This window comes from Molossus molossus, unplaced genomic scaffold (assembly GCF_014108415.1).
Source record: "Molossus molossus isolate mMolMol1 unplaced genomic scaffold, mMolMol1.p scaffold_m16_p_1, whole genome shotgun sequence".
Lineage (NCBI taxonomy): Eukaryota > Metazoa > Chordata > Mammalia > Chiroptera > Molossidae > Molossus > Molossus molossus.
Window position 1 is genome coordinate 56370128 of NW_023425344.1, and position 15978 is coordinate 56386105.

General features: G+C 48.0%; 1 protein-coding gene across 1 annotated transcript in view; it reads left to right on the forward strand.

Moving 5' to 3' along the window:
• SHROOM3 (shroom family member 3) overlaps nt 1–15978 on the forward strand; it is a 60772-nt gene that overhangs the window by 21258 nt on the left and 23536 nt on the right. The window contains exons 4-5 of the mRNA XM_036256785.1: nt 6211–9403; nt 15886–15959. Coding sequence (XP_036112678.1) covers nt 6211–9403; nt 15886–15959 — 3267 coding nt within the window. The remainder of the gene's footprint in view (nt 1–6210; nt 9404–15885; nt 15960–15978) is intronic.

The following is a 15978-nucleotide window of genomic DNA, read 5'->3' on the forward strand; positions in this document are numbered from 1 at the left end:
GAATATTTTCTTCCATTCACCCTGAGTATTAAATCTCTCTACCCACTACCGTCTTCATCCTCTTACAACTCCTAACGTGGCGGCTCATCTTTATGTCCCCCGCGAGATTGGTCGGAACAAGGACAGCCTTACTCTGAGCGGTGGCTAGCTCTTCGGGATATTTACTGGGTCTGCTGATGCTCAGACATTTCTCACTTCCACATTATAGCACTATCGTAGGAAAACTGACCAAGTTCTTCCCTCAACACTCAATGTCCTTTCTGCTTTAGTCAGATATGACAGGGGCTGGGGAGCAGAGAGCCACCTGACCACCCAGACTCCGTAAAGCAAAAACGAAGTCGGGATTCCCCTACACTTATTGCAGACTTGAACCCACACAGATTGGAGTTTATCCTCTGGGCCCAGAGAGTCGGGCTCTGTTGCTTGGTCACTTTTCGGAAGGGCACGATAAGGGTAATGGTGGGGAGATGGAAGGGTCAGGAGACTATGCCTCGTACGTAAATGAGATGCAAGTGCTGACGTGGGGGGAGTCGAGGGCGGCTTCTGGAAGGGCTGCTTAGCTAACAGATGATGACTGTGCATTTGGCAAGGCCGGGACCCAGAACCCTGAGCACTCGGGTCTGGGCCAGTGAAGAGCCGAATCCTAGCCCTCTCACTGGTAGACATGCCTCCCCGCATAGTAGGGTAGGCTTCAAGCCACAGGAAGAGAGAATTTCCAGGTTACCCTCCTTGTTCCAGACACTCCTCTCCCTTGCTCCCGTCCCTCCCAATAACCCTGAAAGAATTCATTTTCTTGCCCTGACCGGTTTGGCTCAGCAGTTAGAGCATTGGCCCGCAGACCAAAGAGTCACGGGTTTGATTCCAGTCAAGGGCACGTACCTCGGTTGTGATTTGTCCCTGACCCTGATGGGGTCATGCGGGAGGCAACCAGTCGATGTGGCTCTATCACATCAATGTTTCTCTCTTTCTCTCCCTCCCTCCCACTCTACCTGATAATAAGTAGAAAAATATCCTCGGGTGAGGAATTTAAAAAAAAGAATTCCTTCTCCCTGTCTGAGCCTTCCTTGCTCAGAGAACAGTGCCCCGCCCCTCCACCCCCTGCAGGCACAGTGGTTTTGCGGTGGGGCAGGTGTTGAGGCCTTCAGGTGGGGTGAGGGCTCAGTGTGAAGGAAGGACAGCATAATGGTAAGTAAGGTGCTTGGGATTTTAAGTCAGACGTGGGTTTAAATCCTAACTTCCCCCCCTACTGTGTGAACCTAAGCAAACTGTTTAGCCTCTTTGGTCTTGGTTTCCTCGTCTATAAAATGAAATTAGTACTATATATATATCAATGGAGCACAGAAAAGATTAAACGAAATAACATAAAACATTTAGTGTAGTTCCTGGAACATAGTAAGCTCTCAATAATTATAACAATTAGTTATAATAATTAGGCTGAAGACTTATCAGAGGCACAGTGACACCTGGTAACGAACTTCAAGGTTAATTGCATAAACCAGCACAAACTTATGAAATGCAAGTGTGTGTTAACAGAGTGCCCTCAACAGTAGGGCGCTTTGGAGCCTCCTGACCCCTCCCCTTAGGAGGCCCTGAATCCGAAGTCACACAGGAACAAGATCACTGCCCGCAGTGCTAGAGTGAGTGCTCATGTGACTGTGGGGAGCCCCACGAGGCCCCCGGAGAGGGGTGCTGTGGGCATCAGAAGTGCAGCATTCTGAAGGCTGCTTCTTCACCTCCTGTCTCCTCCTCCCCAGCCTCCAAAGGCATTTACGCAGGTGGATCTGCCCTGACTGTATCCACCGGTCTCCCCTGTAAGTCAGGCTTCCGAACAGCTCCTGACACAATGACTGTCAGCCCAAAGGCACCGTGTGGGGTACAAGGAGAAAGAAAGGCTCAGATTACCCAACATGGGAGAGACGTGTGGATTCTGTTCTACCCCAGCACAAATCAGTGATCTGTGTTCATTCCATGCCTCAGGCTTGCAGCTCTGGCAGAGGACTTCGCCCCCAACTCTGCCTTCTGCTCCATGGGTCTGAGTTGGCAGCTGTGGGAGGAGCAGCACTCCAGGTGTGGTTCTGTGGAGCACAGTGGCACCTAGTGGTCTCGTGCGCTGCATCCCTCTGGCGGCACCCCTCTGGCAGCCTCTAGTTCCAGAGACCAGTCTCAGCCCTCAGTTTGTGCATCTGTTTCTCATTAAGAAGCAGGAGAATGAGGGAGCTGAAGGGGGGCAGGGAGCGGGAGAGAGAAATACAAAGAGACTGAAGACTTAATTGTCTGCAAGCTGGCTCAGATCTGGGATTTCACTGAAATGGTCTTCCTGCTGCTCTGTCAGACCCTCGTCACTGTCTTTTCACTGTCCTAAAGAAATCTCACACAGTGGTCCTGAAGTATTAAAGTACTTTAGACGAGACCTTGGAAAGTCTGGTAGTCCAGTGCCCTCATAAGGGATGAAACAAAATACTATCAAAATACTCAAGTACCTGTACTTGTTCATGGATTGATTCTTTCAAACAAATACGTACTGAGTACCCACTATGTTTCAGATGAACAAGACACAAAAAGCCCCTATCCTGTAATATTTGTTCCCCAAGGTGTGTTCCATGGAATAATAATCCACTAGATGCCCCTTGGGAAAAGTTTCTAGGTTCAAATTTAGATAATACCACTTAGTGTATTTTCTTTTAAGAATACCCCATGAACACCAATGTATTGAAGACTCAGAAGCCTTGCAGCAAATAAAACTTGAACTCATTTAGCCCAGTGTGAAAGCATATTTGATCATCTAAGGAATTCATTTTCTGTAAGCACCCTGTAGGAGATGTTTTCATGCACTTGTTTTGTGCTCTTTGCTATGTTTTCAGTATTTACAAAATAGTTTTAAGCACACAAAATAGAGTAACATTATAAGAATGCATGAATCTGCCCTGGCCAGCATGGCTCAGCGGTAGAGCATCAGCCCGCAGACCGATGAGGCGTGGGTTCGATTCCAGTCAAGGGTATGTACCTCGGTTGCGGTTCATCCCTGGCCCTGGTCAGGTCATGCTGAAGGCTACCAGTCGATGTGTGTGTCTCAAATCGATGTTTTTCTCTGTCCTTCCCTCCCACTCTATCTGATGATAAATAGAAAAATATCCTCAGGTAAGGATTTAAAACAGCAACAAAGAATGCACGAATCTACCACAGAATTCCCATTTTGTCATTTTTGCTTTGACTGAAGTCTCTTCATAATCAAAGGGATATGATGTAATGTCCAGTATGGTGAGTGCTATGAAGAAAATAAAGCAGAGTGACAGGGAGTAAGGAGAGAAGGTGTGCTCCTTAGCGAGTTCCAGGTGTTTTCTGACGCAGAGACGTAAAGGAAGGAGTGAGCCAGGTGAAGAGCATTCTGTGCGGTGGGAATAGTAAGTGCAAAGGCCCTGAGACCTTGCCATGGCCTATATTTCATGGGTGTGAGTTAGTAAGGAGCCACCATGCTGGAGTGCCGTGAGCAAGAAGGAAAGCAATAGAAAATGAGGTTGGTCCTGGCCGGTTTGGCTCAGTGGTAGAGTGTCAGCCCATGGATCAAAGAGTCGCAGGTTCAATTCCGGTCAAGGGCACATGCCTCAGTTGCGATTCGGTCCCCGGCCCTGGTCAGGGTCATGCGGGAGGCAACCAATCGATGTGTGTCTCTCACATCGATGCTTCTCTCTCTCCCACTCTATCAGATGACAAATGGAAAAAACTATCCTCGGGCGAGGATTTAAAAAAAAAAGAAAAGAAAATGAGGTTGGAAAAGTAGCCAGACTACAATAAGAACTTTGACGCGTTCGACTCGAGGGTAAGGCTGTCCCTGTAAAGGACTAAAGATCTCCATTGCAGGTTTTTCTTACCCGTCTTTAAGAGTGCCACTTTGGAAACAGGAATGGCAAAGGTAATCAAAATAACTACTTCCAGAAATGGGTGGGAGAACCTGTTCCTAGAAGGTGATGTCAGGACACTCAATGGCCTATGTCACTGGTCGTGTTTCCCAGTCAGCGTGGGAATGGGAATTCTGAAGGGACAGAGCCCTCCCTGAGTAGCAGGGAAGAGCACGTCACAGTCCTCATGGGATGCTTTCCACCTGATGTTTGGTGGGTGAAGTTCCTTTAGCTACAAGATGGAACCCACTCGAACCTTGCTTTGCCTGGCTAGAGAGATGTACCCCAGTTATTTCATGTTTCTGGGCACCACCTCTATGTTGAGATATGTTAGTGATCACATTTCTTCCCACTCAGCAGTGAGTGAGTGTTTCAGTTCACCCACCCATTTATTCATCCATTTATTCACTTTGATTTTTAAGCGTGTTCCTAAGTTAGATGTGAATTATCTTCTCCGTGAAAGACTGCTAACGTTCTCGGCAGAGGGGAGGTTAAGTAGTGTCTGCCACCTGCATGGAATGGGCTCTGCTGCCTCCACTTCCTCCCAGTGAGCTCACTCAGCCTTCAGGGAGAGGAGATAAAGGGAAGCACAGGAGTTCAGATGGGATTATCTCCCTCTGAACTAGGCCGTGTGCGTTTTATTTCTTAATCCTCATCCGAGGATATTTTTCCATTTATCTTCAGATAGAGTGGGAGGGAGGGAGAGAGAGAGAGAAAAACATGGATGTGAGAGAGACACATGGATTGGTTGCCTCCCGCACGACCCCAACCAGTGCCGGGGACCGAACTAAAACCGAGGTACATGCCCTTGACTGGAGTCGAATCCTCGACTCTTTGATCTGCGGGCCACTGCTCCAACTGCTGAGCCAAACCAGCCAGGGCGCCATGTGCATCTTTAATACAGCTTCTTCGTTTAGAGGAGGGTGGGGTGGTAAAATCTGACATTGACCTAGGCCATGCCATGAGTGCCAGGGCTGATTTCACTCATCTGGCTGGCTCGGTAGCTGTTCCTTTCCTTTCTCCCTTGACTTCATACCTGTCCCTCTCAAAGCAGGATGCTGATTTTTGTTGATACAGAAAAGTTACGTTCTTGAGGTTAGTTGCTAAAAATGTAGTCGTCTTTCTCTTGAATTCCAGCAGCAGTTTTGACTCAGAATATGGTCCTTCTAGTCTCCGGCCATATACTCAGTCCAGCCATAAAACATCATCACATATTCAGCCACCAAGACACTATATTTACCTACAGGAAATCTAGAAATATAATAATAGCCCCATGAATTTCAGTAGTGAGTAAGTGCATATTCATGTAAAAATGGAAACTCTTAGAAAGAGCTCCGAGTGACTTACCCTTCTTTAGAGAACATGAGTCACAGATATTTGATCTATGGAGACTGCTGTTTGAATTTTGAACCACCTACTCCTTCCTATATGCCCTCCCTCTCCCAACATGCGAGGTGAAGTATATTTTGAGTTTATAATTAAAGCTGATTGTAAGTAATTTTGATTTGAGACAACTTTCTAAGGTGTGCAATGCCAGGATTGAGAGTCATTCCCCTCCCCCAGCCAGGCTCTGAAAAGCACCTGGAGGAGCTCATAAATGAGGTCTCACGATGAGAGGCTGGGCTGCAGGAGGTCATCCTCAGGTGATGGACTTTCGTGATTAAGACTTCTTATAAAGCTTCCCTCTCCCACAGCTTTTTCTGACTCTTAATTCCTCTCATTCAGCTTTGTGTTTAGTTTCTCACCACAAATTGTCCCCGGTACGTTGAGATTCCAGGAAGATTGCCAGGGTGGAAGGCCTTCAGTTCCATAAAAAGGAAAGTTATTAACTAAAAACATACACGTGTGCTCACAGTCTCCCTCACCCATTCACATGCCTAGTCACTAAGCTTTCCCCTTCTTCCCACAAACAACCCCAAGAGACACTCAATTTCAGTGTCAATCACTCTTCCTCCTCCTCTTTTCCTCTTTCCTCCCGACCTGGCTCATTTCTTGGCACGTGTCACCATTTCCAGCACATAGCAAATCACATGAGCGTGCTGCCTGTGCCTGAAGGCTACGTGGCTGCTTTCGTGCTCCCGCCCCTCCCCTTGCGAGCCTGGGTGATTACTTAGAGGCACACATAGGTTACAGTGTTGGGCAATGACTCCTAGTGACGGCGCACAGGGAGGCAGAGCGAGCCCAAATATGGCTCGCTCACCCATCTTCCAAAAAGTAAACATCTTGCACCAGAGTACATTTATAAGCTGAGTCCCGTGCCTGAGTCCTAAGTGATAACAGCCCAGTGGTACTGACTGCTTTGTCTTCCTTCCAGCTCCTCTACGAGTGACCTCTCCAACTATGAGCATGCTTATCTGAGGCGGAGCCCTGACCAGTGCAGCTCCCAGGGGAGCATGGAGAGCCTGGAGCCCAGTGGGGGATACCAGCCCTGCCATCTTCTTTCCCCTGCCAAGTCCACCAGCAGCATTGACCAGCTCAGTCACCTACATAACAAGAGAGACTCGGCCTACAGCTCCTTCTCCACCAGTTCTAGCATCCTAGAGTATCCACCTCCTGGCATCTCGAGTCGGGAGCGTTCAGGCTCCATGGACACCACTTCTGCTCGAGGTGGCCTCCTGGAAGGGATGAGGCAGGCAGACATTCGCTATGTCAAGACAGTCTATGATCCCCAGCGGGGCGTCTCAGCAGAGTATGAGGTGAACTCTTCAGCCCTGCTTCTCCAAGGTAGGGAGGCCCATGCCTCAGCAGACGGCCAGAGCTATGATAAAGGGCATAATGTTCCTCGGGGCAGGGGAGCGCCACCCCCATCCTGGAGCCAGCAGTGTCCCAGTTCCTTGGAGACTGCCGTTGACAACGTGCCTCCTAAAGTGGGTGCACCACTGCCCCCAGCTCGGAGTGACAGTTATGCAGCCTTTCGGCACAGGGAGCGGCCCAGCTCTTGGTCTAGTCTTGACCAGAAACGGTTCTGCCGGCCTCAGGCAAACTCTTCAGGTTCCCTGAAACCTCCCTTCATAGAGGAACAGCTGCATACTGTGCTGGAGAAGAGTCCAGAGAGCAGCCCCCCAGTGAAGCCCAAGCATAATTACACCCAGAAGGCCCAGCCTGGCCAACCTCTGCTGCCGACTGGCATCTACCCAGTGCCTTCCCTGGAGCCACACTTTGCCCAGGTGCCTCAGCCCTCTGCAACTAGTAACGGCACGCTATACCCTGCACTGGCCAAGGAGAGTGGATATACAGCTCCGCAGGGAGCCTGTGACAAGAGGGCTACCCTTGATGAGAATGGAAACCAAAATGGGTCTAGCAGGCCTGGGTTTGCCTTCTACCAACCCCTAGAACACGAGTCTTTGTCCCCAGTAGAGAGAATACCTGAAACGCCAGCCAAATGTGTCTCCTACAAAGTCCATTTCCCTTCAGTGCCTGAGAATGAGGAGGATGCCTCCCTGAAGACGCATCTCACACCTCTCCAAGGCAACAGCCCACATCCCAGTGAGAGAAAGAGCCCCCACGGCAATAAACCATCTCCTAATTACCACCGTGTCCAGTGCCCTCAGGCTCAGGCCTGGCAAGTGGGCGAAGACAAGAGATCTGCCAGGCCCTCAGAGCCTTGGGTGGGTGATTTCCAAGAAGACCACAATGCCAACCTCCAGCAAGGGCTGGAGAGAGAAGGCCTAAGCCAGAGCCCGTCAGGCAACTTTGTCAAGACCAAGTCAGCCTTCTCCTCTCTTCAGAACATTCCCGAGAGCCTAAGACGGCAAAGCAGCCTGGAGCTGGGAGGCACCACGAAGGCAGAGGACCCTGGGAGGAAAGTTGTTCCAGATCACAGGAGCCATCTGGACAGGCCGGTTTCCTATCCAAGGCCTGAGGGGAAAACCGGTGCTTTGTCCTCTTTTCACCTTTCAGACCCAAGGTATGAAGAGCTGCCCTCCCCACCCCACCAGCAGACCTCCAGTCTGGGCCGGAGGAGGCTCAGCTCCAGCGGAGCCGCAGCTCTGCAGGGCTTTCAGTACGGGAAGCCCCACTGCTCTGTGCTGGAGAAGGTTTCCCAGATTGAGCAGAGAGAGCAAGGGCGTCAGAGACCCCCAAGTGTGGTCAGCGCCATTAATGGCTATAACTACAGGCCTAACAAGATGGCCCCAACTTCCAGTACTTCCAGGAATGACTTCCAGGAGACGAAAGCCAATAGCCGTTTTTCCGAATCCACTGAACCCCTAGGCAATGGGGAGCACCACTTCAGAAACGGGGAACCGAAGGTGGAAGAGGTTTCCTGGCAGCCAAGTGGTCAACCGCTGAAGAGGGGTGCGGAGGGCAGCCAAGGCTCCCCACTCCGCGGCAGTGAGCCCCCCAGGCGGGACGCTCGCCTGCTCCGCAGCCAGAGCACCTTCCAGCTCTTCAACGAGGCCGAGGAGGATGCCAAGTGGCGGGACAGCCGGCCGGGCACACCCGAGTCGCCCGTCCTGGATGCGCCCTTCAGCCGCGCCTACAGGAACAGCATCAAGGATGCACAGTCCCGAGTCCTGGGGGCCACCTCCTTCCGCCGCCGAGACCTCGAGCCAGGGGTGGCCGGGACTTCCAGGCCCTGGCGCCCGCGACCAGCCTCGGCCCACGTGGGCCTGCGGAGCCCGGAGGCCCCAGCATCCGCCTCCCCGCACACCCCACGGGAGCGGCACAGCGTGACCCCTGCCAAGGGGGACCAGGCCCGGCCCGCGCCGCCTGCTGCCCGGAGGGGACCCCGCCGCCGCCTGACCCCCGAGCAGAAGAAGCGCTCCTACTCGGAGCCTGAGAAGATGAACGAGGTGGGGGTGTCGGAGGAGGCCGAGCCGGCGCCCCTGGGCCCGCAGAGGAAGGGGCTGCGATTCCCCGAGAGCACGGTGGCCGACCGGCGCCGCATCTTCGAGCGGGACGGCAAGGCCTGCTCCACGCTCAGCCTGTCGCTCAGCCTGTCGGGGCCCGAGCTGAAGCAGTTCCAGCAGAGCGCCCTGGCCGACTACATCCAGCGCAAGACGGGCAAGCGGCCGGCCTCCGCCGTGGGGGGCGGCCTGCAGGAGCCGGGGCCGCTTCGGGAGCGCGCCCACAGCACCCTCCTGCAGCCCGGCCCCGCCGCGCCCGAAGGCCCCGGTCTCTCCTCGGCCTCCAGCCTCTGCTCACTGCAGGAGCCCGGCCTGCAGCCCCGCAGGGAGGCCGCCCTCCTACTGGCGGCAGGGGGCAGTGGGGAGCCCCCACGTGGGGCCCGAGATCGCAGCAGCTCCTTTGCGAGCGGCCGTGTCCTGGGAGAAAGGCGACATGGGGACCAAGCCCCAAGGGAGCTGCTCGGTGGAGCTAAAGGTGGTGGACCAAAGGGCACCCAGAAGGTGGACAGGACCGCTGGGGAGCCCTCCTCGTGGGCGGCTGCGTCCGGGAGGGCCGGGAAGTCCATGTCGGCTGAGGACCTGCTGGAGCGCTCGGATTTCCTGGTGGTCCCTGTCCATGTGAGGTCAAGGTCATCTCCCACCACCCACAAGAAGCACCAGGTAGGTGTAGCCAGCAGATCCTAGGCCTGCCCTTTGGGCCCCGGAAGCTGTATTGCTGCTCCCCTAACCCCTCCTCCCCCTTCAGTGTTCCCTTTACATGCAGAAGAGTAGCATTTGTTTTTAAGAGACTATTTCTTTTTCAGTGCCCCTATTTGATATCCTTAGAGATAAAAATATAGATATCTATATATGTTTACATGTGTGATATATACATATTCTATATAATTACTTCATTTTAGGAAGTCACCTCTCAGTGCAACAGTGCATGGTTAGGAAAAGTTAGGGATTATCTTTTCTGTTCTTCACTTTTTTTTTTTAATTCAAGAAATTGGCTGTCTCAGAGTTTTAATTAAATATTTTAGCTTTGTACCCTCTGTGTTTCTGTTGGACTTTTGCATTTACAAAGTAGAATTACTAACTTTTAAATGTTATTGAGTCCCAGGCCCTTAGCTAAGTATGCTTTACATTTATCATCTTGTTAATCTTCACAACAATCTATGCAGTACAGTATATTATCCATATCAAACCCATGCCTCTCTGTGTACTATCCTGGTAAAAAGGGAGAATCAGACAATTTTAAGTCTCACATTAAAGGGTTTTCTAATAAAGGCTCCAAACTATGCAAGTGCTTTCCAGTGGAAACTTCAGGCAGAGCTCGGAATGGAACCTGAGCACTCTGACTCCTAGGAGTCTATTAATTTCCCTAATTCTTAGCCCATCCTCCAGCTCCACATTCCAAGGCGATCAGTGGCCTCCCACATGGCTCCCTCCCCACCTAGGGAGATACTAGGAATTCACATAGATGTTAGCACAGGAGCAGCCACCCCTCCGACCCTCTTCAATTCTGGTTTTCCTGGCGGAGAAGTCATTCGTTCAGCAAGCATTTGTAGAGCATATTAGTATGAAAAGCCCTGGCTTACAGGCTTTAAGGAAAATAAGTCTTATCCCTTTTGGTGTTCACAATTGAGCAAGGTATGTGTTCTTAAATGTAAATAACTAGCACAACTGATGAATGCTTTGGAAGCAGTGATAAATAATATGCATGGGAAGGAAAGTGAGGTCAAACTGAGGGGATCCCAGAGGGCTTCTCTCGAGGGAAATGGGATTTGAACCAGGCTGTAAAGGATGGGCAGGTTGTTGACACAGGATTGGGGGTTGTGTGTGGGAGGCAGTATTTGGCGGAAACAGCTTCAGACTAAAAAAGTTCAGTCCTTACTGCCTGAGAAGTTTGTTTATAGCACTGCTTCTGAAACACACCTACACACACAGCCTTCTGAGAAAAAATACTGTGTCCTCCCAGGTATTTTCTGTCCAGGAATCTTCAGAAATATGTTCTCCCCACTATAAACTCTCTCTCACACACACAAATCTATAGAGGCAAGCCTCCCTAAGATTTCAGTAGCCGTTTTCTTCCCTCTCAGAATGAACAGAGCTAATTTCTACTCCTTATCCTACCACTAAAACACTTGTATGTTATTTGTTTAGCTTTATTTATTTGAGAGAGAAAAATATCAATTTGTTGTTTCGCTTATTTATGCATTCATTGGTTGTTGCTTACATGTGCCCTGACCAAGGGATCAAACCTGCAGTCTTGGTGTACTAGGATGACACTTGAACCAACTGAGCTAGCTGCCAGGGCACTAAAACACTTTTGAATCCATATATGTAACATGCCATTGCAGCTAGTTTGTTGGGCTTCATTTAGTGCATAGCAGAACAAACATTTGCTTCATTTTGCTTCCCATGTTCTAAAGAACATGTATGTTCAGGCAAAAACATAATCCTCTTGTTCTTTTTTTATCCACCACTAGATGTCATCATTCTTTCTTGGGGAATCAGTTGGATGCTAACGTTATTTTGCCTTCCCTCCACAAAATATTTCTCAAACCTGGTAAATTGGGAAATAGAGCTAGAACATAGGTGGTGTAGATGCCTCCAAACCCAATTACATACTTTTTATTATTTGCAATGCTTTTTAGAAAGACAACTCAATAAAGAATATTATTTAGGTGCCCTCATTAATAAAGAGATTACCACCCTGGCCAGTTTGCCCAGTGGTTAGAGCATCGGCCTGCAGACCAAAGAGTCGCAGGTTCGATTCTGGCCAAGGGCACGTACCTCTGTTGAGGTTTGTCCCCAGCCTTGGTCGAGGTCGTGTGGGAGGCAACCAATTGATGTGTCTCTCTCACACAATGTTTCTCTCTCTTACCCCCCCTCCCCCCGCCACACACACACACACACACACACACACATTATCTAAAGATAAATGGGAAAAATATCCTCGGGTGAGGATTAAAAATAAATAAAGAGATTACCATGGAGTTAGATAGTCTTTAATTTGGGGAATATGACACCAGAAAAGGACTGTTTCAAAATGAAATGCTCTAACTGTGCAGCTTTGCTCCCACAAAGTTACCATTCCCCAGATTGTAATTGTGCCAAGACTGTGTTCTTGAGCTTCCTTCTTCCATTCCCCCCACCTCTCCAGTACCCAAAGCTTGCCTGCTCTGGGACCTGGTCCATGGCAGTGTCCGACCCACTGTCTTCATACGATTATCATCTACCTTATTTGTAGAACTAGTTAAAAGCAAAACAAAACTAGTCTCACCACATAATTATTGTGGTTATTTCAAACTATTACATCTTTTTATTTTAAAAACATCCAGGAACTTTACCATTATCATTAAATTTTGGTGAAGGTATTCAATACAAGTATTTTTCTTATCTTAGCTTTAGAGAACTCTGTGAAATTAAGTAACACTGTAGAGACCATCTGCCTGAGTTAAACCCAAAATATGGAGTCTATTTCTGGTGCTGGCTTAGTCCACGGCATCCTGAACAGATGCTACTTGCTCCTGCCAGCCAGACACTAACAGAGCAGGATTTTACAAGCTTTGGACAAGGATTCAGCTTCTTTTCAAAAGTTCATAAGTGAGGACAGTTTCTGCCTTCACAATAAGATCGGCATGGAAATAAATTCCTCTGCTTATGAAATTGATTATTCCTGGGCCTGAGTTAAGGATTGCAGAAGACTACCACCACTTTCAGGCCTACTCAGATACTCAGCAGGCCTGGTCCACCCTGAAACACGCAGCCTCCCCTTACCTCTCCTTTAATTCCTGTTCATTCCAACCCTGTAACTGCAGAACAAATTGATATTCGTGATGGAGCTGAAGGGCACAACCAATTCTTGCCTATTTCCTACTTTTGAAAGACTAGAAAACTTATACTTGGGTGAGGGTTAAAAAAAAAGGGTTATTTTTCCATTGATTTTTAGAGTGGATGGGAGGGAAGAAGAAAAACATCAATGTGAGACATATCAGTTGGTTGCCTCCCACACAACCCTGACCAGGGCTGGGGATCAAACCTGCAACCCTTGGGTCTGAGGGCTGACACTCTTAACTGCTGAGCGAAACCAGCAAGTGTAAAACTTAACCTTTTCCAAGTAGCTGGGCCCTGCAGAAAAACATTCAAACATTTCTGCCTTTGAGACAGAAATTTACACCTCTTCATTGCTTAGATCTAAAACATAGAAGAGGCTATAAAAATAAACCTGTGAAGAAATAAGAGTCCTGGTGGGGAATTTTTTTTCCAGATGCTGAGTTAGAGGCTTCTCTGGTTCTCACTGTATTTTCAGAGACCTTTGTTCTGATATGTAACCATGTGTTGGCGTGCCAAACATTTCATTGCTGAGGAAAAGGCTCAAGGTATGGAACCTCGGTGCTGGATTCTGGAGACTGCAGCTTGTAAATAGTTTTTAGCACCTCTCAACAAGCACCCTTTCAAGCTTGGGGATAAATAACAGAAGCAACTTTCCACAGAATGTAAAATTGCAAATAGGTACTAACAATCAAATGTGTACTCTGTGCCAGTCATTGTACTAAGTGTTTTTTATAAGCATAAAATTGATAGTTATCATCTCTAGATTACAGATGAGGGAACTGAGGCACAGAAAGGGTAAGAAATTTGCCGAAGGTAGTGGGAGCAAGGTTTTGAGCCCATACTCTCTGGCTCCAGAGTCTTGAAGTCACTGTACATGCTGCCTTCTTGAACTACAAAAGGCTGAGGGACGGGGAGGGAGGTGCGAGTTAAACATCTTATACGTAAAACTTCAGCCAGTGAATTGATTTCATTTTAACACTTATTTATTACTGTTATTTACTTTTTAAATAACATTTTAAGATTTTTTTTCAAATGGATTTTTAATTCATTTTAACAGATACTTGAAACTGATATTCCAAAGCAGATGAATATCATTGTCTTCATATGTCGTTGGTCACAGAGATATTAGGATTTCTAACTCAGAACCCAAAGCAAGAGTGAGGATTGGGACTTAACAAGCTTTTGGTCTATAGCTTTAAGTATGCTATGCCTAATGAAGAATAAAAACCAGTAAGTCGGTCATCAGAAGTCGGAGATAATTAACAAAAACAAACCAACATTTAACAAGCATTTGTTGGTATAACCCTACCTGGTATTTCTTCCCCAGTCACTGCTTTTCTGTAAATTGCCCTGTAAGTAATGTATATACTTCTTAACAGTTTACAAAAAGTCAAGTCTTCTTGGACAATGTGCATATTGCCTAATCAAAGCAAGTAAATACAGTAGAAATGTATCCTCGTCTCTGGCTTTTACTAGGTTGGGAAGGCATTTTCCTTCTGTCCAAATGGTATTTTGATTGACAGGAGATTTAGAGAGTTCTCTCAATAGTCTATTACTGGGTCTGATTTCCTTTATTCTACGCACACTCACATAAATATCAACTTAAGCTCATACTATAATTCAAAGGAAATAACGGAATGGGAAATATTTAAAAGTTATACTGGGTTAGGAGCTTATAGGGACCTAGAGGCTCTCCCAATTAAGTATTGGCAAAGCTGCACATTCGTGTCAACAGAAGGGGTGCCGTGGGTATCATAAGGTGTCCTGGAGAGCAGGGATTCGCATTCCCTGTAGTGATAATTGAGCAAATCTGAGACGTATGGCATTCCTTTTTCTCAAAGCATTGACATCTGACTGCATCTACCTCAGCTACCTCTCAGCTTGCAAAAAAATCCAAAGAAAGATCCTGTGTTTTGCAGTTATCAAGGTTTAAATCCTGGCTCCTCCACCTACTTAACTGTGTGGGTGGGTAAAATACTTAACCTTTCTGAGCTGCAATTACCTCTCCTCTCCCCACTGTTATAGATTAAATTACAGAAGAAATGTCATGTGCCTAACACAACTCCAGGATCATAATACGAGGACTGTAAGGCATTTAACAGAGTGTCAGGCACACAGTAAATGCCCAATAAAGAATAGCTGCAATCACTAACAATCTTCAGGTGTTTGTTGTTTCTTTGTGCCTACTACCTGTGGTTCTTTTATTGCTTATTAGTACCTGTACCACTGTCTGGGGTGGGGGAGAAGGGGGTGGGAAGGAATTAGCTCTTTGGACAGATTAAGTAATGAAATAATTGCTGAAATTAAATATAGAGATAATGTATGGATTTCATTTGTGTTTTCTACCTATCCCCTAGTATCTACGTAATTGAAAGTTAAATGTTTTATCATCAGTAGCAACATTGTCTTCATCAGGGACTTACATGGGTCAAACCTTATACTGTCAAAAACTGACTGAGGACCCTTTCAGGAAACCAGTAATACCCTTATTAAAAACAGCCCTGGCCGGTTTGGCCCAGCGGTTAGAGCTTTGGCCTGCAGACTATTGAGTCACGGGTTCGATTCCGGTCAAGGGCACATACCTTGGTTGCGATTCATCCCCAGCCCTGGTCGGGGTCGTGCGGGAGGCAGCCACTTGATGTGTCCCTTTCACGTGGATGTTTCTCTCTCTCCTCCCCCCCCCCTCCTTCCTACTCTATCTGAACAAAAATGGAAAAATGTGCTCTGGTGAGGATAAAAACAAAAAACAAAGACAAACAAGTAATGACTACCTGAAAAGGCCCAGAGATATTGATGTTATGTGTGGGTGAAACATTTCCCCGGAGAGAACATATTCCAACCTGATTACACGCCAGATTCCTATCATCTGGAATTACAACTCAGAACATTTGAGATTTTTGCTAAATTCCATACACTATCCTGTCATCTCCCAAATTTCCCCATTGCTATTTCAAAAGGTGAGCCCTTTGAATTAATTTTCATTATCGTATTTCAAGGACAGCAGCTGTTTTGAACCCTGGAGATGATTATCAGCCTTCTTTTGCTTAGGAAATGCCCTTGTTAGGAAAGGCACCTTGGTGAGACGGACTGTGGCTGAAATCCCAGCTCTGCCACTGTGACCTTTGGGCCTGCTCCCTCATCAGTGCAGTGGGATTAACATCCTTCCTGGGGTCTTGGGGATGAAAGGGGGTAGTAGGGAGGAGTGCCGCCATGGCGCCTGACAATAAATAGTAGGCCTCTCAAACCGTGCTTGCTCCTTCCTGCCTCCACTCCCTTGGTAAATTTGTTGGTCATAACACTGTGCCCTTCTTGTGTTTCAGGATGTGCTTTTGGGGGAAAACAATGGCTCTGGTCTTGTGAAGGACCCATGTCACTTGGCAGGCCCTGGATCCAGGTATGTTTGTGTCCGGCCA